We start from the raw sequence: 27,033 nt of genomic DNA, 5'->3' as shown, positions 1-27,033 counted from the left end.
CTGGAAAGCCCTCCAGTCCAGGGCCAACTACGCATGCGTGGCCCAGCCGTGCGCACTCTCATGTTGCCGGACTGGCGCCTGACTGCGTTTGCGTCGACTAGCCTGATTGGAATATTTTCCAGGGACAGTTGCGGATGAACCAGGTGGCGGAGGAGGGAGAATATTTTTTTTTTTTTTATTCCCAGCTCAGGTACACTTTAAGCCCCAAGCCTAATTGTTGTTTTCCGCACTTCTGATGGAACGATGTAACTGCAATTATTACCTGGCCACTTCATCTTATTCTCATTGGGTGATGCACAGTGCACCATAATGTGTGCAATCGGATAGCGCCATAAAGTTTACCTTTCTGCTTTACATTACCAAACACCTCAACAGGGCAAGTAGTGTCTGAAGAACTGCTATGTTCACCAGCAGTGGTTATGCTGTTTTGAGGGAGAAAAATGTTGTTGCCTTCCTACTAGGTACCCCTTTCTGCTAACTCTTATCGGTCATTAGTAATCACCCCTTTAACAATAATCAGGGCCCAGTAGCTTGTGGTAATTTATGCTCAAGTTATTATGTTATAATCCAGGGACTTATGCATAAAAATTTTAGACAGTATTTTTTTTAAAACCTTATTGGACTTATGCTCCTTAAAGTGTACCCGAGATCAGATCAAAATCAGATACTTAGAGAGGTAAGCCTCAGGATCCTATTGAGGCTTCCCTCGGTGGTCTGCTGTCCCCCTGTTGCTGATCACATCCCCCCAAGGTGAAATTTTCACACCTTCGTAATAAAATAGCTTTTAAGCCACCTGCAAGAAACACAATACTCACAATAATTTTGACAGTACTTTTTCACCTATATTTTAGTACTTTTTCAATTGCAGATTGCTGAAAAGTTAGTTAAAACAGAAGATGAAAAATTATCTCCTAGGAGAAAACTTTATAGATAAAATCAATTGCATATGGCTCCAAGTCTGAACAAACTATTCTATTCAACGTTATTGGAAAGTTAGAACATGTTCAGATTTTCTTTGACAGAATTTTATTTTGATGCAAAAATACAAACACTGTACAGAAAAAGCATTCTGGGATGCATTAGGAGAATGTCAAAGCAAATTTCATGTGAGAGAATTCACAGAATGTTTCTAAAGCAGTGTGTTTGCTAAAGAGAAATGCAGTTAAAGGACAACTAAAGTGAAAGGTATGTGCAGGCTGCCATATTTATTTCACTTTAAACACCACCAGTTGCCTGGCTATCTTGCTGATTCTCTCTGCCTCTAATACTTTTAGCCATATACCCTGAACCAGCATGCAGCAGATCAGGTGTTTTTGCCATTATTGTCAGATCTGACAAGATTAGCTGCATGCTTGTTTCTGGCTTGATTCAGACACTACTGCAACCAAATAGATAACAGGTTAGCCTAGAAACTGGAATTGCTTAAAAGGAAATAAATATTGCAGCCTGCATATCCCTCCCACTTCAGTTGTCCTCGTAGCCTGCGAGTTCCCCCGGTGACCTCTCGCCTCTTCTCTTTTGCCTCGACCCCTCCCCCCAAAGGGCGGCTCAGTTAATCGGCGACTTCTGCCTGAAGTCGCCAGTATGAGTCCCCGCTGCACACGTTATGCGTCATCACCGTGTCCTGTGCATGCGCGGTTCTCTTACTTTGAACCGTGCGCGCACAAGACTCTCTCGCACGCCTGGCATGATGCGTAGTGGGCGGTGTGAGGATGCGTAACGTGTGCTGCGAGGGACTCGTACTGGTGACTTCAGGTAGAGGCTGCCGATTAATGGAGCCACCTGCGGGACCGAGAGAGGGGTCGAGAGGATGCCGAGGGTCCTTGCAGGCTACGGTGGGATGGAGGAAGCCCCAGGTGAGTCCAAATTGTGTTTTTTAAAACCTGCTCAGTGTCCCTTTAAAGAGCAGTGATGATTTAATGTGTTAATTTTAAACATACAATTACTTGGACAAACGTTTAAAACAGCATGGGAGGTACAAGACTGGGTTTGTGATTTGAACACAGGAAAACTTATGAAAGCATTCAAATTGTCTGTAATGTAGAGAGGCATAACAATATCTTGGCAAATGTTTATCTCTTTATATTTTCTTAATTATAGAGAGCGTATTGTGTACGGAGTATACAAGTAGTAGAAAGGAGCAATTCATTGAAGACTTTTGTAGTTCAGTAACATGCAGTCATGTGAGATACAGCCAGCACAAAAGTTCAAGCGAAATGAAAGCATAGTATTTATAATGACCCAGTGTGGAGGACAAGCAGCAAAATTAAATCAGCCTTCTCTTACTTATACAGTGTTCTCCCCAGAATTTTTTTCCAGCCGGGTGGCATGAAAAAGTAGCCGGGTGGGTTGAGATGAAAATGCAGGGCAACTCTGCTTACAGCATAGGAGGAGGTGAGGAGGTGAGCCGATGACAGCCGGGTGGTCACCAAATCTAGCCGGGTGGAGCACCCGGCTAAAAGAGCCTGAGGAGAACACTGTTATATTTAGGGCCTGAGCCCACTAACGCAGTTGTGTCCGCTTTTCAGTTACACATTAACGTTAAAGATGCTGAAAAGCAGACTCAACTGCGTTTGTGGGCTCGAACCTTACAAAATTTTGTTTGTGTAAGTTAATCTGTTCTGAAAATACACTGCTTATTTTTACCTATGACCTTGTTATTTTTTTCCCCAGTGGACAATAGCAAAGTATGCCCCTCGTTTCAATGGATTTCAGCAGCAGGACTCCCAAGAACTTCTTGCTTTTCTGTTGGATGGTCTTCACGAAGATCTTAACAGAGTACATGACAAACCATATGTCGAGCTCAAGGACAGTGATGGTCGGCCAAACTGGGAAGTGGCTGCAGAGGTGGGGCCTTTAATATAGTACAGAAATCAGACTTTTACTGGATCACCACTGATTAAGAATAGCATGTGTGTTCTATTCCTTCGGGAATAGAATAGAAGGGATAGAGTCCAAATCTCTGGAGGCAGTGGCCTCAATTCACGGAGCATTATCAAACGTTTATCAAACACTTTATCAAACGTTTGATAATTTACCTCATGGGTAAAATATCACTAAGGTGTTATATATTTGTTGAACGTTTTTATCGGTAAAACATTCAATATATATATAACACCTTAGTGAATTTAAAATGAGGTTTTACCCATGAGGTAAATTATCAAACGTTTGCTAAAGTGTTTGATAAACATTTGATAATGCTCCGTGAATTGAGGCCAGTGTATGCATCTTTAGGATCTCTAGGATGAGAAGGATAAATAGTTCATGTCAGTTGAAACAAACAGTAGCAACAAACCTGACAGTTCACTTCTCCATCTGTAAAAAAAAACAAAAAAAAAAAACCCTCAAGTGCACAGCTCCTGTGCCGAGATCCTGGTATCCTTATACCATGTGCTGCACTAGTTTGACAAGCTGATGAAATACCCTCCCATAATTTTTAAGTGTTTCATCACCTGATTCTTTGCAGAAGGATGGGCAAGTGGTTACTGTACGGCATGCTGAATCTATAGCAGTGGGCCGAATGCGGCCCCGTGAGGCTTTTTTGCCGGCACCCCAAACACAAAATGCATTAGTTATATATGCGTACCACTGCATCTTTAAAAATTGGGAGCCCACATATAGAATAGCAGTGCTGACAGTACCCTTTTGCATGGAAGCCAGAAAGAAGTCATTCACTGGCTTCCAATCGTTCACTTTTGTCCAGTTGGACGGCAGGTTGTCACCTGGGTATGTTTCTTTGTCTGGCCCGCAAAGACTTCTTTGGATTGTGCTGCAGGCCATTTGGTGACATTATGGCTCACATATAACTTGCTATGTTAGGGTCACAATATCTGCAGTTTGTATTGGTGACATAACTGCACTTGCTGAGTTGGGGGGCATACTATCTGCACATGTTAAAATGGTCTGGTTAAATGGGAGACATTAGGGCTGCACATGTTAATAGGAGCTGTCTACAATACCTATGTACAATGTAATGTTTTTCTTCATCATTTTATGTATACTCCGGCCCCCCAGCAGTCTGAAGTATGTTGACCCGGCCCTTGACCGAAAAAGTCTGGGGAACCTTAATCAATAGGGTAGTGTGGGGGTCTATAATACACATGCAAGATTTTCATCCAAGTGGACAGGTTTAATCTAGCGTGTATATATCTTAAGACTAAAGGTATGTATGAATTTTAAGGCCCCACTGGGCCGATTTTCACAATTTTTTTTAAAACACACAGCAAGCACTTTACTTGCTGCGTGTTGGTCCTGATCGCCGCCGCTCGCTGCCGATGCGCCGCTACCCGCCACGTTCAGAACGGGATTTCCTTACGTGGGTACTTAACCCCCTTGGCGGTATGAAAAATACCGCCAGGGGGCAGCGCAGCAGTTTTTTTTTAATTTTTTTTTTTTTAAATCATGTAGCGAGCCGAGGGCTCGCTACATGATAGCCGCTGCTCAGCGGCATCCCCCCAGCCCCGCCGATCGCCTCCGGCGATAGGCGATCAGGAAATCCCGTTCAAAGAACGGGATTTCCTGGAGGGCTTCCCCCCGTCGCCATGGCGACGGGGCGGAATGACGTCAGCGACGTCGGGACGTCATTGGGAGACCCGATCCACCCCTCGGCGCTGCCTGGCACTGATTGGCCAGGCAGCGCTCGGGGTCTGGGGGGGGGGGGGGCGTGCCGCACCGGATAGCGGCGATCGGGCGCGCGGCGGCGGCGATCGGGGTGCTGGCGCAGCTAGCAAAGTGCTAGCTGCGTCCAGCAAAAAAAAAATGAAGTAAATCGGCCCAGCAGGGCCTGAGCGGCACCCTCCGGCGGCTTACCCCGTGTCACACACGGGGTTACCGCTAAGGAGGTTAAGGAAATGACAATTTTTTGATTTTTTTTTTTTTTTTTTTTTTTTTTTTTTTACACACAAAATTGTCTATTTACAGAGATATTTCTCCCACCGATCATGGGTATGTGTAAAAATACACCCCAAAACACATTATACTATTCCTGAGTACGGCGATACCACATGTGTAACACTTTTTTGCAGCCTAGGTGTGCTAAGGGGCCCAACGTCCTATTCAGAGGTCATTTTGAGGCATTTGGTTTCTAGACTACTCCTTGCGGTTTAGGGCCCCTAAACTGCCAGGGCAGTATAGGAACCCCACAAGTGACCCCATTTTAGAAAGAAGACACCCCAAGGTATTCCGTTAGTTGTATGGTGAGTTCATAGAAGATTTTATTTTTTGTCACAAGTTAGTGGAAAATGACACTTTGTGAAAAAAAAAAATCAATTTCTGCTAACTTAAGACAAAAAATAAAATCTTCTATGAACTCACCAAACTCCTAATGGAATGCCTTGGGGTGTCTTCTTTCTAAAATGGGGTCACTTGTGCGGTTCCAATACTGCCCTGGCATTTTAGGGACCCTAAAGCGTGAGGAGTAGTCTAGAAACCAAATGCTTCAAAATGACCTGTGAAATCCTAAAGGTACTCATTGGACTTTGGGGCCCTTAGCGCACCTAGGCTGCAAAAAAGTGTCACACATGTGGTATTGCCGTACTCAGGAGAAGTAGTATAATGTGTTTTGGGGTGTATTTTTACGCATACCCATGCTGGGTGGGAGAAATATCTCTGTAAATGGACAATTGTGTGTAAAAAAATCAAAAAAAATTCCGCTAACTTGTGATAAAAAATAAAATCTTCTATGAACTCACCTCTCAGTGAATACTTTGGGATGTCTTCTTTCCAAAATGGAGTAATTTGGGGGGTATTTATACTATCCTGGAATTTTAGCACTTCATGAGACCTGACAGGTGGTCAGAAAAGTCAGAGATGCTTCAAAATGGGAAAATTCACTTTTGGCACCATAGTTTGTAAACGCTATAACTTTTACCCAAACCATCAATATACACTTATTGGATTTTTTTTTTAATCAAAGACATGTAGCACAATAAATTTGGACAAAAATGTATATAGAAATTTTACTTTATTTGAAAAATGTCAGCACAGAAAGTTAAAAAAAAATCATGTTTTGACAAAATTCATGTCTTTTTTGATGAATATAATTAAAACTAAACATCGCAGCAGCAATCAAATAGCACCAAAAGAAAACTGTATTAGTGACAAGAAAAGGAGGGAAAATTCATTTAGATGGTAGGTTGTATGACCGAGCAATAAACCGTGAAAGCTGCAGTGGTCTGAATGGGAAAAAAAAGGCTCTGGTCCTTAACCTGCTGGGCGGTCTGGACGAGCTCAGCTCGTCCAGTACCGCTGGAGCCTGCCGCTCAGGCCCTGCTGGGCCGATTTGGCTCGAGTAAAAAGCAGCACACGCAGCCGGCACTTTGCCAGCCGCGTGTGCTGCCTGATCGCCGCCGCTCTGCGGCGATCCGCCGCGAGCAGCGGCGAAAGAGGGTCCCCCCAGCCGCCTGAGCCCAGCGTAGCCGGAACAAAAAGTTCCGGCCAGCGCTAAGGGCTGGATCGGAGGCGGCTGACGTCAGGAGGCCGGCTGACGTCCACGACGTCACTCCGCTCGTCGCTATGGCGACGAGGGAAGCAAAACAAGGAAGGCCGCTCATTGCGGCCTTCCTTGTTTATTCTGGGCGCCGGAGGCGATCGGAAGAACGCTTCCGGAGCGCCCTCTAGTGGGCTTTCATGCAGCCAACTTTCAGTTGGCTGCATGAAATAGTTTTTTTTTTTTATTAAAAAAAAACCCTCCCGCAGCCTCCCTGGCGATCTTAATAGAACGCCAGGCAGGTTAAGGCTTCTTGCACACAGGGACGTTACAGGCGCACGTTAGTGCAGCTTGTAACGCTCCCCCAACGCACAGCAATGTAACACAAGTGGGCTATTCACACTGCCCATGTTGCGTTACATTGTAACGCAGCAAAGTGCTGCATGCTGTGCGTTCTAGGCGGCTAAGCCGTGTTAGACTGTTTGCACATGCTCAGTCATGTTGGGGAGGAGGGGAGAGTGGCCGGGCACATGGCTAATTAATATTCACTGCACTCAGTGACGTGCAGTGTTTACTTCCTGGAGCAGCCGCTCTGTGCGGCGATTGGCCGAGCGGGACCACGTGATGCCGCATGCATCCAAGAGTACGCATCACGGACGCCAGAGTGAGCTGCACGACGCAGCTCACTCCGACGTCCACACCAGAGAGCACCAGGCGTTGCGTTAGGGGCACGTTATGTGCCCTATAACGTCCCCTAAACGCAACGTCCTGGTGTGTAACTAGCCTAAGGGGTAGAAAGACTGTGGTCCTCAAGTGGTTAAATAATAATTGCCTGGAAAGATCTAGCTGGGAATGATTGTTGTACATATTTCTGCTTGGAAAGCTTCTAGTGTTCTGTGAAGTGGAGGGGGAGAAGGAGAATACTGTAGCTTGCTGTGAGGACTACTGTAAAATCAAAATAGAGGTCAGTTGTAAGAAAACAAACATAATAGATCACTTATAAGTAACCAGTGATGTCAGGAGAAGCATGTACACTAGATATTTGAACAATCGTTTCACTAAAGTTCTTTTCAGAAGGTGATATTCAAATCTCTGTATGCAGCTTGTGTTGGTTAGGCTTCCTGGAATTTAGCCTGTTTGGTGCAGTAGAGGTAATGCTATGCATTACTGTCTTTAACACTTCAGTTAATACATAGTGTTCTCAATTTTTCAGGCATGGGACAATCACTTGAGAAGAAACAAGTCCATAGTTGTGGATTTGTTTCACGGACAGTTAAGGTCTCAGGTTAAATGCAAGACCTGTGGACATGTAAGCGTCCGATTCGACCCATTCAATTTCCTTTCATTGCCTCTTCCTATGGACAGTTACATGCATCTGGAAATCACAGGTTGGTGGAAATAGCATTTTAATGTTTATATCTGCCAGAGAATGCGTTGCTGTCTTTCCTACAGTTGGTGTTTTTTTTTTTTTTTTTTTATACATGTCATTAGTGTAACAGAAAATGAACAACCAATAATATTTTGAGGCTTAGTTGATTCATTTTGTACAAGTTGTGTGTACCTGTAGAAATGTCAGCCAGCATGATTTGACATTTCTCATACAATGCCAAAATCGCCACTCGCTGAAGTTGCCTTAGGAAACCATGTTACAAGACAGTAATACGCATTTTGAAATAGTGGTACAAGACACTGTAACATGTCTTTTGAAAATGTTACTAGACGATAATAGGGCTTTTAAAACTGTATACCTAGGAAGTAATCTGTTTCAACAGACTGACCAGTAATAATGAAGCTTAAAGTGTACCAGAGCTGTAAAATGAAAAAGATTTTATACATACCTGGGGCTTCCTCCAGCCCCATCCGCTCCGATCGCTCCCACGCCGCCTTCCTCCGCTGCCCGCAGCTTCGGGAACCAGGTGCCTGCACTTCCGTCAGTCGGCTCCAGTCTGGCATAAGAGAAGTGCGCTCTCTACGTATCTCTCCAGCAGCTGCTTCCACGATACAAAGCTGACGTGTGTGCACGTGCATACAGTGGTTTAAAGGTGAATTATTGCTGCATAGCACAAGCACACACAACAAAATTGGCTGCAACTGTGTATTTGTCTATGTTCAGTTTGCAGATTCAAAGATCAACCAAATTTGCATTAACATGGAAAGATTTGCAACTCATTGATTGCAATTCATTGACCATCTCTAGGGATGACAAATTAACATATCAACGAGGAACACCAAGAGCCCCAGTAGTGTAATATGTACTGGTAAATGGTTACTAGATAGAGTAAATATTAATACTCACAAACCAGGGTTACCATTAGGCAACCACTGTAAAGGCAGGTGGGGAGATTTTCCTGACCCCACTCAGGAATAAGAAGTCGCTCTCTGTAGATGAGAAAAAGGGGTTCAACCCTCCACCCAGGGTGGACTCAATATTATGCAGGAGAACAGAGGCGCCAAAAGGATAAAAGGAAGCTAAATGAGCTTAAAAACCAAATTCTTGGTAAATAGAGAAGGTAGTGGTGGACTTACCTCCTCCAAGTAGACACAATGACTGTAGTAAACACAGTCAATATATTTTATTTATGAACTCCAAATATGCAACGAGTTTCGCAGGTTTGATCCCGCTTCATCAGGCAATAACAACGGAGCAATAGCATATGTGGTCAGTAGAAGAGCCAGGCACTTCTGGGATGCCTGGCTCTTCTACTGACCACATATGCTATTGCTCCGTTGTTATTGCCTGATGAAGCGGGATCAAACCTGCGAAACGCGTTGCATATTTGGAGTTCATAAATAAAATATATTGACTGTTTACTACAGTCGTTGTGTGTCTACTTGGAGGAAGTAAGTCCACCACTACCTCCTCTATTTACCAAGAATTTGGTTTTTAAGCTCATTTAGCTTCCTTTTATCCTTTTGGCGCCTCTGTTCTCCTGCATAAATTAACATATCAGTATGCTTGTGTATGTGGGCCAAAACTGGAGTGCTAGAGGGAGAACTTACATACTTCATCCAGATGGTTCCCGAGACAGAAATTTAACCTGGGAAACTAGTATTTCAAGGCAAAATTGCTAGCCACTAACTACCTCAATCACCATGCTGCTCGCAATACCACCATAGTTTATGCAGGCGTTTTCTTTTCAGCCAAAACAAAAACAGATTTGAATGAGGTTATTCCCATTTCTTGTCAAAGTTGATGTGACATCCAGTTCCTTCCAGCCCAAAACTATTTTCTAATGCTGCTTGCAGAGCTTCCCCTTACAATGCCAACACCAGTTCAGACAGTTTATAACCCAATAAGAAATGTCACAAACTAATAGTACTGAAAATACACCGCATATAATTACAAGAGAGGTACAAACCATGTGTAAAATGTAGTTTAATGACTTAAGTACACAAATGGTACAGGTGTATAGACACTGAACATTATTTTTTTAATTTTTTTTTCTTTGGTTTTCCTAAAGTTGGGCTTCAAGAAAACAAACACTCCTCTAACAATCTTTAGAACAGAGAAAATTTAGGTATATGCTATTTACTGTTTGATTCTAAAGCTAACACACATACTTATATTTTATTTATTTTTTTAAGTTATTAAATTAGATGGCACAACTCCCATACGGTATGGGTTGAGGCTGAACATGGATGAAAAGTACACAGGCCTGAAGAAACAGCTTAGTGAGCTCTGTTGTTTGAAGCCTGAGCAAATCCTCCTGGCAGAAGTACATGGATCTAATATTAAGGTAAAAAAAAGTGATAATATATACTTCATGCATTTGCATTGAGTAAGGTCAAACTTGAAAATTACAAGAAACAACTGAAAACTCCAGCTCCTGTGACACCTTCTGCTCTGTAGTGTCTACTGGAGCATTCATGCTAGAGCAACAAAGGTCTGGCTTGCCAGGGCCTTGCCTTCCGAGGGTTACCATGGCCTTCAAAGACCAAGACTTCAAGTTTAAAGAACAGGAGGTGGCACAGCACTAGCTGTAAACATCTGCTTTTATTGAGCAAGATAGTAGATGTTACGGATCCACTTTTAGAATATTTTGAACAACTGATAAGATGTCAATCCAACTGTTGGATTGACATCTTATCAGTAGTTTTTTGGTTGTTTCAACTTGTTTCACAACAAAAGTTGTTTGATAATTGTGCTGCATAAAAGACATATGTTGAGCTTGTGTATGGGGCTTTAGTCCACAATGCATGTTTGGTTTGCAGACACAAAATGAAATGATCTGCTTTTGATCCATCTGATGTCCTCAAGTTTTTTTTTTTACATATGTGTACATGGTGTACATTTATTTGTAGGTGAACCACTAAAAATAGAATGTTAACCTTGATGCATTCTCCAGTTTCAAAAATGCACAAATGTTGTCCACTTTTAGTAGGACAGCTTCTGCCAGTTTTTTTTTTCGTTTGTTTGTTTTTTGGTCAAAAATAATGAAGTCCAAAAATCAATAATATAGTTTGTATGCAATCAGAAAAGGGATAAAAGTTATTTACCCCCATGAGCTAAGCGTGCAGCACTACCACAATTAGTACATATACAAATACCTAACAAAATGGGAACTAGTATGAAATAAAAATGCATTTTTCTATTGCGGAATTAAAGGATTGGCATACAGTTTGTGCGCACAACTATGATATAACCTGTGAGTTCCTGATTGACTGGGATTATTTAAAAACAGGAAAAAAAAATAAAAATAAAGGAGTTAGTGGTTATATGAACTATCCACTGTAGAATAATAAATATGACAAACTCAAAAACAATAAACCTTACAGTACAGTGGCCACGGTAAGCAATACTAGCACACCACAAACAACCCATTCATGTTGACTCAACCTGGACTGTCCATAAGAAACGGGGATCCCCTAGATAAGCAACAGCCACAAAGCTAGAGATGCTATTTGACCAGGTAGAAATAATGCACAAATCAGTAGCAGTAAAACGGGAGGGCAAAGCAGTTTGCTTGCAAGAGCTGCACATGTAAGTCAAGCCAGAGGGATCTCCCCACGTTCCAGTCATGGAGAGTATGTTGCGGAATCCATGGTAGCCAAGCTGTAGGGCAAAGTCCACCAGCTAATAAGTTCACCTTTGGCCAGTTAAGGTGTCCCTCTGAAGCACTCCCCAGTGGTCTCCCAAGCCCCAGGTCCACACGCGTATGAATGGGGTGATTTGTCAGAATGCAGGAGACGAGGGCGCTAAACATTGTCAGCTACATCTCCTCCAAATGATGTGTTTCATGTCCTATATGAACATTTCACCTGGGTGTAACTTTATAGCAAATATGGGCTGCCTCTTAAGCAGAGCCAGAGTCCACCTCCTCGTGCATATGCAAATAGAAAGTTTCAGTTCTCTGCAAGTGATGTTGCAGTAGGTTAGACTCCTATTGCTGCAGAAGTGTATCATGCTTGCTTCATGATTCATGTGCTGTAGCTGCATATATGTCAAATGATTTTATAAGATTTCACTCCTTCTGCCTAAAGATGGGTATTCATTGAGCATTCCATTGTTTGGTAGAGCAACAGAAAACAAACCATGAACTATGAATGCAAGGCATTGATAAAATATTTCAGGGTTAAAGTAGTTGATGTGCACAAGTCAGGAGATGGATAAATGATGATAAATATTTGACAAATCAATAGATTTCCCTTTTAAATGGGAAAAGCAGAGAAGTGTTAGGCTACTTTCACACCAAGACGCTGCATTTAGGGGACGTTAAGGTCGCATAACGCAATGCATGGTGGTGTTGAAGTTGGACGTCAGATTGAGCTGCGTTATTCAGCTCTCAAAGCAGCCGCTCCAGGTTAGTGATAGGAAGTCCAGATCTTTTTAAGGCTTTGGATCATTTGAATCGGATCATTGAAAAGATCCGGATCTTTGAACCGAATGATTTGAATCATTTTACTAGGGAAGCAGACTGGGTGAAATGACTAGCAGGACAGGACTTTCCCTGCACTGTACATTCTGTATGTTCCTGTTTCTTCCAGACAGACATCCACTGTGAACCGAATCTTTCATTGTGATGATTCGACTCACAAAAAAGATTCTGATCAAATGAACGATTTGTTCATGATCCGGACAACACTACAGTTCCACCACTAGTCACCACAGTGCAGTGAACATTAATTAGCCGTGTGGCTGGCCGCAGAGGAGGAGGGGAGACCTCCTCCTCCAACATTACTGAGCATGTGCAAACAGTCTAACGTGGCTTAGCCCAGTACGATGTACAGCATGCAGCACTATGTTTAAACGTGCTGCGTTACTATGTAACGCAACGTGTGCACTGTGAACAGCACATTGATTTTACAGTGCTGTGAGTTAAGCTGGCCATACACTGGCCCGATTTGCCGCCGTTTCGACAGCAGATTCGATCACTGGGATCGAATCTGCAGCCAATCGTTCGCGCTACACGCCGAATTTCGATCCATTTAGTCCGATCCCGTCGATCGCTCCGTGCAGAAAATTACCGTCGATCGCCCGCGGGTAGGGAGCGCGTCGCTAGCGGCGTTCGATTGCCCGACGACCGACGCAATAGAGCGGCAATACATTACCTGCTCCGCCAGCACGACTACCCCCGGTCACCGCTGCTCCGTGTCCGCGTTGGTCTCCGGCATGCTTCAGTTCCTCCTGCCCGGCAGGAAGTTTAACCACCCTGGCGTTCTGATTAAATCGCCAGGGTGGCTGCGGGAGGGTTTTTTTTAAATTAAAAAAAAACTATTTCATGCAGCCAACTGAAAGTTGGCTGCATGAAAGCCCACTAGAGGGCGCTCCGGAGGCGATCTTCCGATCGCTTCCGGCGGCAAGAAATAACACGGAAGGCCGCAATGAGCGGCCCCCCGTGTTTCGCTTCCCTCGTCGCCATGGCGACGAGCGGAGTGACGTCATGGACGTCAGCCGACGTCCTGACGTCAGCCGCCTCCGATCCAGCCCTTAGCGCTGGCCGGAACTGTTTGTTCCGGCTACGCTGGGCTCGGGCGGCTGGGGGGACCCTCTTTCGCCGCTGCACGCGGCGGATCGCCGCGCTGCAGCGGCGATCAGGCAGCACACGCGGCTGGCAAAGTGCCGGCTGCGTGTGCTGCTTTTTATTTGGTGGAAATCGGCCCAGCAGGGCCTGAGCGGCAGCCTCTGGCGGTGTTGGACGAGCTGAGCTCGTCCAGACCGCTCAGCAGGTTAAACAGTAGAGGGCACTCTACTGTTTAAACTTCCTGCCGTGCAGAAAGAAGTAAAGCATGCTGGACCTGGAGACCAGAGCGGAGAAGACAGCGGGCGGGGGGAGCGGCGGCAGCACCACCACCACCACCACAACAGATTGTGAACGGTTTCAGGCTGAAATCGGTTCACAATCTGTTTGCAGTAAAGGCAGCCATACGATCCCTCTCTGATCAGATTCGATCAGAGAGGGATCTATCTGTTGGTCGAATCTGATGGCAAATCGACCAGTGTATGGCTACCTTAAGGCTGCGTTACTGGCTGCTGTAACGTGGGACTTTAATGTCCCACTGTGAAACCAGCCTTACACCTCTAATTTCTGGTAATGTTTATTTTGAAACTTTTTTTTTTTAAATATATTGGTTCATTGCTTAACATAGTCTTAAAATATACACTCCATTTACCAGTAATAATGGGACTAATTTATAAAACAGACATTCACTGCCTTCTATGTCTGTTTCAGACTCTTAAAAAAAAAAAAAACTCAAAACAAGGAGGAAACTGGTCAGAGAAGCTACCAAGAGGCCTGCAGCAGCATCAAAAAAAGTTACAGTAATTTTTGGCTTGTATTGGAAGGGTTGCAAGAAAAAAAACACTCAGAAAAGCTACTTTGGTTGAAAAAGACATCTGTCCATCAAGTTCAATCAGTTGCAATTAAGCTTAGCCCAAATGCACCTTTAAGTAAAAGTGACTTAAAGTAAACCAGAGACCTTCAAATGTAAAGAATTGTTACTTACCCGGGGCTCCATAAGCCCTATAAGCACAGATGTGTCCCTCGCCGTCCTCCCACATGCCTCCGTTTAGTGGCAATCCCTGGTAACTGGCTCAGTCATGTCAGTCCGGATCTACCGAGTCCCCGCATGCGCAGAAGACCCAGACTGGACCCGACTGAGCCAGTTACCAGGGATGATTGCGGACAAACGTAGGACAGCGGGAGAACGGCGAGGGCCGCATCCATGCTTATGGGGCTGGAAGAAGCTCCAGGTAAGTAAAAAATCTTTACATTTGCAGGTCTCCGGTACACTTTAAAGTCACATATTCATATATGGAAAAGTGAAGTTCTGTCCCCTCATTCCAGCGCTGTCGCCCCCATTGCACGTATTTGATGAACCTTGGAAGCCCTTGCGTCACGACAGATTTGCTTTAAAGAGTCGGAAACAGACATAGAAGGCAGTGAATGACTGTTTTCTAAATTAGTCCTATTATTAAATGGACTGTATATTTTAATATTAGGTTAAGCAATGAACCAATGGATTTTAAAAAAAAAGTGTTTCAAAATAAACATTACCAGACATTAGAGGTGTTAGACTTCTCTGCTTTTCCAATTTAAAATCTATTGATTTGTCAAATATCATAACATAACCATTGCTTGTTATTGGGACCTTTACAAAGTAAAACAGTGTCATTTTCTACCTTGCACTTATGACATGACATGTAGGGTATGATTGGTTGTTAGGGATAAAAGTCCTAGTTTGTCACACTGTATTTCCCTACGAAGTTGATGAAGATTTTTCCTTTTTTCTTTTTTTTTTTTTTTTTTTTTTATTTTGTTTAGAATTTTCCCCTGGATAACCAAAAGGTTCGACTGTCAGTTAGTGGATTTCTTTGTGCTTTTGAGGTACCAATTCCTGGTTCTCCTACATCTGCGACTAGTCCAGCTCAGCCAGGTAAGCTCTTGGTAAACTATATATATTTTTCACAACCATTTAACTTCAAATGGTGGAACTTCTTGATTCATTTTCTTCTTGATATATATATTGTTCTAATTTTCATGGAATTATTTTGAACATGAAGAAGTATCTTCTACACGTCAATAACATGGTGGTATCGTGCAGGATTTTACACGGACTCTGTTTCATTTTGGGAGCAGGAAAAGTGAAATTGACTTGTTGGCCATAGAGAACCTCAGTCCCTGCCCTGCATACCATAATTAAGCCTTTTTTTTAACTAAGAATTATAGGCTGTTTTCCCACCACCAAGGTTTTGTAATCTTAATACTCTCTGTAAGTATGATGTTCTGTAATTGACCGAGGAATTACGAAGTACGTTATTTTGACAACTTAATCTGTGGTACCCCTGGTGCATAGATCAGTTTTCTTAATCTTAGAATTTCATTTAAGGCAGTAATCTATCCTTTCAGGGATGTAGGCGTTTTATGTGTAATATACTTTTAAGTATCTTGTGGTTGTGCTGTTGACTCTTTGCTCAAATGATTTGATGTTACCTTTTATAGCAACCACTTTTTTTTCCCTGTATTTCCTTCTTGATTATTATGAAAGAGGTTTTCTTTCAGTTGTGCTGTACCTTTTTAGTTTTCGGAAAAGATATTGCCTACAAATCTAACTTAGTCTTTTAACTTTTTGGTTTGCAGAGCCCAGCACAGTGCCATCTTCAAATGGACCCCAGAGTCTCATTGCAAATGGGGGGCTGAACAGGCCACCAATAATCCCAAATGGGATGCCAAATACTGTAGTGCCATGTGGAACAGAGACTATGGGGAACAGGACTATGGTGAATGGAGTACTCAATGGTCATGTCTCAGTTCACCCGGAGGGCCCTTTCATAGGTTATATCATTGCAATTCACAGAAAAATGGTAAGAATGTCTGAAAAACATGTATCCTACACACATTTTGCATTACAAATATTTTTCCAGTATGCTGATTTTCATTAATTTCACCTTGGGTCTAAATATTGTTCTCTCTGAAAAAAACAAAACTGTTTTTAGTTTTAGTCACCTGCTACTGGTATGCTGTATCACATGCAAATATAAATGTATACATTTCTTACAGCTTATTGGAATCTTTTTAAATGTCCTCTAGCTTTTCATTTATAGCACTAGCTTACAACATGGTATTTGTCAATTTTTTAATGTTTTAATCACCTTACTACATAATGGTCATTGATAACATAAATGTACACCTTTAGTGCAAATAGGGTGTTTATAAAAGTCTAACTATTCTACTAAAGTACGCATGCTCCACAGGAGCGCATGTGCATTTAACCCCTTAGCCCATTGCATGACGTTGATGCTGCCATCCAGAGTAAGTCTAGCATGCAATTTGCAGTCTGAAACATACTGCCTCTGTTCTTGTTTCAGGCCACTTAACCACTTGAGGACCACAGTCTTTCTACCCCTTAAGGACCGGCCACTTTTTTTCCATTCAGACCACTGCAGCTTTCACGGTTTATTGCTCGCTCATACAACCTACCACCTAAATGAATTTTGGCTCCTTTTCTTGTCACTAATAAAGCTTTCTTTTGGTGCTATTTGATTGCTCCTGCGATTTTTACTTTTTATTATATTCATCAAAAAAGACATGAATTTTGGCAAAAAAATGATTTTTTTAACTTTCTGTGCTGACAATTTTCAAATAAAGTAAAATTTCTGTATACATGCAGCGCGAAAAATGTGGACAAACATGTTTTTGATAAAAAAAAAAACCATTCAGTGTATATTTATTGGTTTGGGTAAAAGTTATAGCGTTTACAAACTATGGTGCAAAAAGTGAATTTTGCCATTTTCAAGCATCTATGACTTTTCTGACCCCCTGTCATGTTTCATGAGGGGCTAGAATTCCAGGATAGTATAAATACCCCCCAAATGACCCCATTTTGGAAAGAAGACATCCCAAAGTATTCACTGAGAGGCATAGTGAGTTCATAGAAGATATTATTTTTTGTCACAAGTAAGCGGAAAATGACACTTTGTGACAAAAAAAAAGAAAAAAAAAAGAATCCATTTCTTCTAACTTGCGACAAAAAAAAATGAAATCTACCACGGACTCACCATGCCCCTCTCTGAATACCTTGAAGTGTCTACTTTCCAAAATGGGGTCATTTGTGGGGTGTGTTTACTGTCCTCGCATTTTGGGGGGTGCTAATTTGTAAGCACCCCTGTAAAGCCTAAAGGTGCTCATTGGACTTTGGGCCCCTTAGCGCAGTTAGGCTGCAAAAAAGTGCCACACATGTGGTATTGCCGTACTCAAGAGAAGTAGTAGAATGTGTTTTGGGGTGTATTTTTACACATACCCATGCTGGGTGGGAGAAATATCTCTGTAAATGACAATTTTTTCATTTGTTTTACACACAATTGTCCATTTACAGAGTTATTTCTCCCACCCAGCATGGGTATGTGTAAAAATACACCCCAAAACACATTGTACTACTTCTCCCGAGTACGGCGATACCACATGTGTGGCACTTTTTTGCACCCTAACTGCGCTAAAGGGCCCAAAGTCCAATGAGTACCTTTAGGATTTCACAAGTCATTTTGCGGAATTTGATTTCCAGACTACTCCTCACGGTTTAGGGCCCCTAAAATGCCAGGGCAGTATAGGAACCCCACAAATGACCCCATTTTAGAAAGAAGACACCCCAAGGTATTCCGTTAGGAGTATGGTGAGTTCATAGAAGATTTTATTTTTTGTCAAAAGTTAGCGGAAAATTGATTTTTATTGTTTTTTTCACAAAGTGTCATTTTCCACTAACTTGTGACAAAAAATAAAATCTTCTATGAACTCACCATACTCCTAACGGAATACCTTGAGGTGTCTTCTTTCTAAAATGGGGTCATTTGTGGGGTTCCTATACTGCCCTGGCATTTTAGGGGCCCTAAACCGTGAGGAGTAGTCTGGAAATCAAATTCCGCAAAATGACCTGTGAAATCCTAAAGGTACTCATTGGACTTTGGGCCCTTTAGCGCAGTTAGGGTGCAAAAAAGTGCCACACATGTGGTATCGCCGTACTCGGGAGAAGTAGTACAATGTGTTTTGGGGTGTATTTTTACACATACCCATGCTGGGTGGGAGAAATAACTCTGTAAATGGACAATTGTGTGTAAAAAAAATCAAAAGATTGTCATTTACAGAGGTATTTCTCCCACCCAGCATGGGTATGTGTAAAAAATACACCCCAAAACACATTGTACTACTTCTCCCGAGTATGGCAATACCACATGTGTGGCACTTTTTTGCACCCTAACTGCGCTAAAGGGCCCAAAGTCCAATGAGTACCTTTAGGATTTCACAGGTCATTTTGCGAAATTTGATTTCCAGACTACTCCTCACGGTTTAGGGCCCCTAAAATGCCAGTTCAGTATAGGAACCCCACAAATGACCCCATTTTAGAAAGAAGACACCCCAAGGTATTCCGTTAGGAGTATGGTGAGTTCATAGAAGATTTCATTTTTTGTCACAAGTTAGTGGAAAATGACACTTTGTGAAAAAAACAATAAAAATCAATTTTCCGCTAACTTTTGACAAAAAATAAAATCTTCTATGAACTCACCATACTCCTAACGGAATACCTTTGGGTGTCTTCTTTCTAGAATGGGGTCATTTGTGAGGTTACTATACTGCCCTGGCATTTTAGGGGCCCTAAACCGTGAGGAGTAGTCTTGAAACCAAATGTCGCAAAATGACCTGTGAAATCCTAAAGGTACTCATTGGACTTTGGGCCCCTTAGCGTACTTAGGGTGTAAAAAAGTGCCACACATGTGGTACCGCCGTACTCAGGAGAAGTAGTATAATGTGTTTTGGGGTGTATTTTTACACATACCCATGCTAAGTGGGAGAAATATCTCTGTAAATGACAATTGTTTGATTTGTTTTACACACAATTGACCATTTACATAGAAATTTCTCCCACCCAGCATGGGTATGTGTAAAAATACACCCCAAAACACATTATACTACTTTTCCTGAGTACGGCGGTACCACATGTGTGACACTTTTTTGCAGCCTAGGTGCGCTAAGGGGCCCAACGTCCTATTCACGGGTCATTTTGAGGCATTTGTTTTCTAGACTACTCCTCGCGGTTTAGGGCCCCTAAAATGCCAGGGCAGTATAGGAACCCCACAAGTGACCCATTTTAGAAAGAAGACACCCCAAGGTATTCCGTTAGGTGTATGGCGAGTTCATAGAAGATTTTATTTTTTGTCACAAGTTAGTGAAAAATGACACTTTGTGAAAAAAAACCAATAAAAATCAATTTCCGCTAACTTTTGACAAAAAATAAAATCTTCTATGAACTCGTCATACACCTAACAGAATACCTTGGGGTGTCTTTTTTTCTAAAATGGGGTCACTTGTGGGGTTCCTATACCGCCCTGGCATTTTACGGGCCCAAAACCGTGAGTAGTCTGGAAACCAAATGTCTCAAAATGACTGTTCAGGGGTATAAGCATCTGCAAATTTTGATGACAGGTGGTCTATGAGGGGGCGAATTTTGTGGAACCGGTCATAAGCAGGGTGGCCTTTTAGATGACAGGTTGTATTGGGCCTGATCTGATGGATAGGAGTGCTAGGGGGGTGACAGGAGGTGATTGATGGGTGTCTCAGGGGGTGGTTAGAGGGGAAAATAGATGCAATCAATGCACTGGGGAGGTGATCGGAAGGGGGTCTGAGGGGGATCTGAGGGTTTGGCCGAGTGATCAGGAGCCCACACGGGGCAAATTAGGGCCTGATCTGATGGGTAGGTGTGCTAGGGGGTGACAGGAGGTGATTGATGGGTGTCTCAAGGTGTGATTAGAGGGGGGAATAGATGCAAGCAATGCACTGGCGAGGTAATCAGGGCTGGGGTCTGAGGGCATTCTGAGGGTGTGGGCGGGTGATTGAGTGCCCTAGGGGCAGATAGGGGTCTAATCTGATAGGTAGCAGTGACAGGGGGTGATTGATGGGTAATTAGTGGGTGTTTAGGGTAGAGAACAGATGTGAACACTGCACTTGGGAGGTGATCGGACGTCGGATCTGCGGGCGATCTATTGGTGTGGGTGGGTGATCAGATTGCCCGCAAGGGGCAGGTTAGGGGCTGATTGATGGGTGGCAGTGACAGCGGGTGATTGATGGGTGGCAGTGACAGGGGGTGATTGATGGGTGATTGATAGGTGATTGACAGGTGATCAGTGGGTTATTACAGGGAAGGACAGATGTAAATAATGCCCTGGCGAATTGATAAGGGGGGGTCTGAGGGCAATCTGAGCGTGTAGGCGGGTGATTGGGTGCCCGCAAGGGGCAGATTAGGGTCTGATCTGATGGGTAACAGAGACAGGTGGTGATAGGGGGTGATTGATGGGTAATTAGTGGGTGTTTAGAGGAGAGAATAGATGGAAACACTGCGCTTGGGTGGTGATCTGATGTCGGATCTGCGGGCGATCTATTGGTGTGGGTGGGTGATCAGTTTGCCCGCAAGGGGCAGGTTAGGGGGTGATTGATGGGTGGCAGTGACAGGGGTGATTGATGGGTGGCAGTGACAGGGGGTGATTGATGGGTGATTGACAGGTGATTGACAGGTGATCAGTGGGTTATTACAGGGAAGGACAGATGTAAATAATGCCCTGGCGAATTGATAAGGGGGGGTCTGAGGGCAATCTGAGAGTGTAGGCGGGTGATTGGGTGCCCGCAAGGGGCAGATTAGGGTCTGATCTGATGGGTAACAGTGACAGGTGGTGATAGGGGGTGATTGATGGGTAATTAGTGAGTGTTTAGAGGAGAGAATAGATGGAAACACTGCGCTTGGGTGGTGATCTGATGTTGGATCTGCGGGCGATCTATTGGTGTGGGTGGGTGATCAGTTTGCCCGCAAGGGGCAGGTTAGGGGCTGATTGTTGGGCGGCAGTGACAGGGGGTGATTGATGGGTGATAGGTGATTGGCAGGTGATTGACAGGTGATCAGTGGGTTATTACAGGGAAGGACAGATGTAATTAATGCACTGGTGAATTGATAAGGGGGGTCCTGAGGGCAATCTGGGCGGGTGATTGGGTGCCCGCAAGGGGCAGCTTAGGGTCTGATCTGATAGGTAACAGTGACAGGTGGTGATAGGGGGTGATTGATGGGTGATTGATGGGTAATTAGTGGGTGTTTAGAGAAGATAACAGATGTAAACAATACATTTGGGAGGTAATCTGACGGCGGGTTTGCGGGCGATCTAATGGTGTGGGTGGGTGATCAGATTGCCCGCAAGGGGCAGGTTAGGGGCTGATTGATGGGTGGCAGTGACAGGGGGTGATTGATGGGTGATAGGTGATTGGCAGGTGATTGACAGGTGATCAGTGGGTTATTACAGGGAAGAACAGATGTAATTAATGCACTGGCGAATTGATAAGGGGGGGTCAGAGGGCAATCTGAGCGTGTTGGCGGGTGATTGGGTGCCCGCAAGGGGCAGATTAGGGTCTGATCTGATAGGTAAAAGTGACAGGTGGTGATAGGGGGTGATTGATGGGTGATTGATGGGTAATTAGTGGGTGTTTAGAGGAGAGAATAGATGTAAACAATGGATTTGGGAGGTGATCTGATGTCGGATCTGCGGGCGATCTATTGGTGTGGGTGGGTGATCAGATTGCCCGCAAGGGGCAGGTTAGGGGCTGATTGTTGGGTGGCAGTGACAGGGGGTGATTGATGGGTGATTGATGGGAGATTGGCGGGTGATTGACAGGTTATCAGGGAAGATAGATGCATACAGTACACAGGGGGGGGGGGTCTGGGGAGAATCTGAGGGGTGGGGGGGTGATCAGGAGGGGGCAGGGGGGGGGTAAAAAAAAATAGCGTTGACAGATAGTGACAGGGAGTGATTGATGGGTTATTAGGGGGGTGATTGGGTGCAAACAGGGGTCTGGGGGGTGGGCAGGGGGGGGTCTGAGGGGTGCTGCGGGCAATCAGGGGGCAGGGGGGGGGGAAATCAGTGTGCTTGGTGCAGACTAGGGTGGCTGCAGCCTGCCCTGGTGGTCCCTCGGACACTGGGACCACCAGGGCAGGAGGCAGCCTGTATAATACACTTTGTATACATTACAAAGTGTATTATACACTTTGTAGCGGCGATCGCGGGGTTAACATCCCGCCGGCGCTTCCGTATGGCCGGCGGGATGTTACGGCGGGTGGGCGGAGCCAGTTGCCGGGGGAAGCGCGCGTCATCAATGACGCGATCGCTCCCCCGGCATGCCTAAAGGACGCGCCGCCTGAAGGCATATTGCGGTCCTTTAGGCGTCCACTTTGCCGCCGCCCATGGGCTGTGGGCGGTCGGCAAGTGGTTAATCACTGAATCCCTAAAGCATATAAAATAAAATGAACCTCTGCACATACAAAGGACCATTGGAGATCTGGTTCAAGTGCGAACTGAGCCTGATACAATTCTAAAGACGTATTGCTGACATACCCAATTTGTATTCTTTTCAGTTAGAAAGCCCACCTCCTATGTGACCAAGGCTTCAATTCATCAAGCATTACCGCATTCGGTAATGCTGAAAACAGCTGAGTTAACGGGGCACTTAAGAAAATGTTAATTCATCAAAGCTGTTACCGAATGAGAAGCTGAAATCACAGAGCAATGAGATAAATTACCGACTTGTGCTCAACACATGTCAGCAAATGTCAGTAAATGTTAATTCATCAAGGTTACCACATTTGCTAGCACATTCGGTGTTTATCTCCAGCTCTCCCCTGTCGTTACAGGCTTCGAAAGCCTTCTGTGTGAATGTTTTCATGATTAACAGGAGCAGGCAGCCAATAGAAACAGCCCCTGTTCTCCTGCAAGTGCTGCTGATAGGTCACACAGGCTTCTCCACACAAGCTTCCAGACCTCCCAGGCAGTGAGCAGAGATAACGGGACAAAAGATATCCCCAGATGTCCTTCGGTGGTTTAACCCTTTGAGTCCCTGTTTGAATATACAAAGATGCATGTGGTGAAATCACCAAGCATGGCATTTGTAAAGTCTCCAGGAAGTTTATCTACGTTGTGGCAAAGAAGTAAAATGTTAAGAAACACTGATGGACAGATTCAGAGCAGCAGAGGCAGTATAAGTAACAGTAAATATAACACACGTTTACATGTAAAGGGATGTCTGGATGCCTTCTATTGTTATCAGCTTGTAACAACACAGAGACATTCCAAGCTGCTCTGCACCACTCTGCCGTTATCTAACAGCCTACTTCGGTAACTTAACGAACCTCTACCACACATGGGAAAATATTGATGAATTAGCACAGTGAAGTGTAAAATACCGAATGCGGTATTTTAAGGACTGGGATTTTGTTATCGAACACCCTTTGATGAATTGAAGCCCAAGTCTCTAGTTACACCTTCAAAAATCAATTCATGCAATGCTTCTTTAAAAATATTTACTGCCGGCAAAAGACAAAGCAGCTCCTACTAAGAAAAGCTGCAAAAGTTTTCAGGAAATAAACCTTCCTCTCTCCCATGTATGATCAGTCACAGTATAATTATGGCTGTTAACATCTCTGCGCCATACAATTTAGTAATGTAAAAATAGGATTGAGGCTTGAAGCTGACACAATAGTCTCCTTCCTGAGATTTCACTGTGCATGCCTGATTGTATGAACAAGTCTTGTCTGTGTCCAGAGTTTCATCTCCATTCAGCTTCCTGACTGAACTCCTTCTTTAAATCACTTCACTCCCTTTGCATCAGCTGCTGAAGTGATGAAGTTAAGGCCTTGCCAGTTGCCACCTCTACTTAAAGAAACACTGCCCTTTGGGATAAGGTTTTGGTGGTAATGCTCAGTTAGTGTTTATCATCTTAGTAGTACTTTAAGGTCTGATGGCTTAAAGGTAACCTGAGATCGGGGAAGAAAAAAAATGTATAAAGACCTGGCGCCTCCTCCAGCCCACTTCAGCCCGATTGCTCCCTCGCTGTCTCTCCATACTGCTCCGATCCGCTGCTGGATGGCCCGGTACGTCCCAGAAGCTTAGCCATGCATGCCTGGCCACGCTCACCCCCATCACGCTTCCGTGGCTGGGAGCTTTCTGCGCCTTTGCAGGTCACATAACGCTCCCGGCTACGGGAGGGACGGGGGAGCCGACTGAAGCCGACTGGGGGAGTTACCGAGCTGCCTAGCTGAGGACGGCGAGGGAGCAATCTGCCTGAAGGTATGTATACATTTATTTTCTTCCCCATCTCAGGTACACTTTAACTGCTTGTGAGATTTTTCGATACCTTAATAGAAGGCAGTTAAAATGAACCCAAGGAAAAAAATAAACTGATAAGGTAAACAATATTTATCATTTAAAAAAACTTTAAAGTATCCTGTGGTTTTGTTTTATATTTAAACATTTACAAAGTAGGATGAATGTTTTACTGTCTCTAATCAGTAGCAGCCTATTAAGTATTACAGAGTTAGAAAAAGGTCAATAGTTCATGTATTTTCAGTTGTATTCTGCCAGGAAAACTTTTATGGCTGCAATTTGCTTTTTGGTGATATTTACTATATTCCAGACCAGTCAGAGACTGTCACTTCCATGCCTAGGAATTAACTATTTCAGGCAGTAAAATAAATTAAGTAAAACAGCCTGGTTATTAATAAGTTGTGCAATGTACACACACGTTTATCTCATCATGTCACATATCACCTCGGGTGCACTTTAACCATTTAAGCCTTTTGGACGTATCTGCTATGTCCAAAAGGGCTGCTGCTCGCTCCCACGGTCGATTTCGCACGATCCCGTGCCACTGCCAGTTAGCCCACAGATAAATGAGTGGGACGCAGTTACCATTCATGGATATAAGTCCCCGTTAGAAAGACTGACGGCTTCGATGAGAAGCCCCAATCATTCTAAGTTCAACGTCCCCTCTTTACTTCCTGTAAGAGTATATCTGTTACGCTTACAGGACGCATTAAAAAAAAGACTGAGGCCATCTTGTGGCCAAATGGTAAAATAAAAAAAAGTTAATGAAAAAAAAATTACAATAAAAAAAGTTAACTAAGGGTCTGAACTTTTTTTAATATGCATGGCAAGAGGCTATGTTACTATTATTTTTTATATTATAAGCTTGTAAATAGTGATGGACGCAAAACTGAAAAAATGCACCTTTATTTCCAAATAAAATACTGGCGCCATACATTGTGATAGACATAATTTAAATGGTGTAATAACCGGGACAAATGGGCAAATAAAATACATGGGTTTAAATTATGGTAGCATGTATTATTTTAAAACTATAATGGCCGAAAACTGAGAAATATTTTTTTTTTCATTTTTTCTTAATATTCCCGTTAAAATGTAGTTAGAAAAAATAATTCTTAGCAAAATGTACCACCCATGGAAAGCCTAATTGGTGGCGGAAAAAAATATATAGATAATTTCATTGTGATAAAGTTATTGAAAAAGATCGGGAGATGAAAATTGCATAAAAAATGCACTATTGACCTTTTTTGAATCTCCTTCTGCTCTCAGATGTGGTATTCTGCCAGGAAAATGTTTGACTGTAATCTGCTTATCTGTGAGGTTTACTATATTCCCAACAAGGTACCAACTAGACAGAAGCCGTCCCTTCCATGCCTAAAATGTAACTCTTTTAGGCAGCAAATAAAACAAGTAAAACAGCCTGGTTATTAATACGTTTTGCACTGATCATACACCTGTTTATCTCATCATGTCACATGTGGCCTCAGGTGCACTTGAAAAGTTTCTGACTCGCTGCTCCATAGTTTGTGCACTGATACAGGATGTGTCATTGAAAACATGCAGATATAATAAGACCTGGCAGTACAAATGATTATCCCTGACCCCCAGAAAACCTTCCTATGTGCTCTGAGCTATATTGTTTCTAGTGTTATATATTTAATCGATGTCATTGTGTGTTTGTGTTTAAAGGTCTTATAGCCATGGTCATAAGCTTTTGCTTATGGGTACAAACTCACACCAACATAACTGGGGACAGCAATGTCAGATTGAATTTTGTTTCTTTCCAACAAACAGTCGCACTCTTCATTGATAGTAAATTAAGTTGAAGATAGTAAATTGTTTTTTCTTAGGCTTAATAGTTTTAAAGTGAACCTCCGGACTAAAAATCGACTTAGCAGCACTGAAAAGGCTTGGTGTTTCTTTAACAGTTTCACAGCATCAGAACTTAGTTTCTCTTTTACAGCTTTATTTTTAGCTGCACAGAAGAAAACTGCCCGGGCTTTTTTCCCCTGATGCTGTGCAAAGCATGATGGGATTTCTGATGATGTTGTTCTAGTTCTGCTGTTTTGGTGCAATTTTTTTTTTTTTTTACATTTTGAATGTGACATTTGAAGCCTAGTGTGTGCAGCTGGGAGGGGTTATCAGGACACAGGATAGTTGGAATTGTGTCTCCTGCTCCTTGTCACCTCCTTTCAACCAAAAAGATGGCTGCCCCCATGATAAAGATGGCAGCCACCATGAATCACAAACATTTGCCTGTTCTTTTAAAACAGGGTGGGTAAGAGATTATATTACCTATCTATTCTAATTAACATAACTAATGTAACTTGATGACAGTATGTTTGTTTAGGCTGAAGTTCCCCTTTAAGCAAGACTTAAAATATCAAGATGTTACTGTGGATAAATTTAATATTTTAAAATGGAAATCAAATGTAACTTTCCAGTGAAAATTAAAGCTGACAAAATAGTTTACCTGGACAAGACT

At 43.3% G+C, this 27,033-nt stretch overlaps 1 protein-coding gene across 4 annotated transcripts in view; it reads left to right on the top strand.

Moving 5' to 3' along the window:
• The window catches only part of USP32 (ubiquitin specific peptidase 32), a 244,139-nt gene that overhangs the window by 189,641 nt on the left and 27,465 nt on the right, over nt 1-27,033 (top strand). For all 4 annotated transcript variants that reach the window (XR_011026247.1, XM_068268724.1, XM_068268723.1 and 1 more), the window contains 5 exons: nt 2,674-2,847; nt 7,641-7,815; nt 10,013-10,164; nt 15,190-15,301; nt 16,006-16,229. Coding sequence is in view for 3 of the 4 variants with exons in the window: in XM_068268724.1 (XP_068124825.1) it covers nt 2,674-2,847; nt 7,641-7,815; nt 10,013-10,164; nt 15,190-15,301; nt 16,006-16,229 (837 nt within the window). In the remaining variant the exon portion in view is untranslated. The remainder of the gene's footprint in view (nt 1-2,673; nt 2,848-7,640; nt 7,816-10,012; nt 10,165-15,189; nt 15,302-16,005; nt 16,230-27,033) is intronic.

Source organism: Hyperolius riggenbachi, chromosome 2 (assembly GCF_040937935.1).
Source record: "Hyperolius riggenbachi isolate aHypRig1 chromosome 2, aHypRig1.pri, whole genome shotgun sequence".
NCBI classification, from domain to species: domain Eukaryota; kingdom Metazoa; phylum Chordata; class Amphibia; order Anura; family Hyperoliidae; genus Hyperolius; species Hyperolius riggenbachi.
This window is presented reverse-complemented; position numbering and strand designations above follow the sequence as displayed.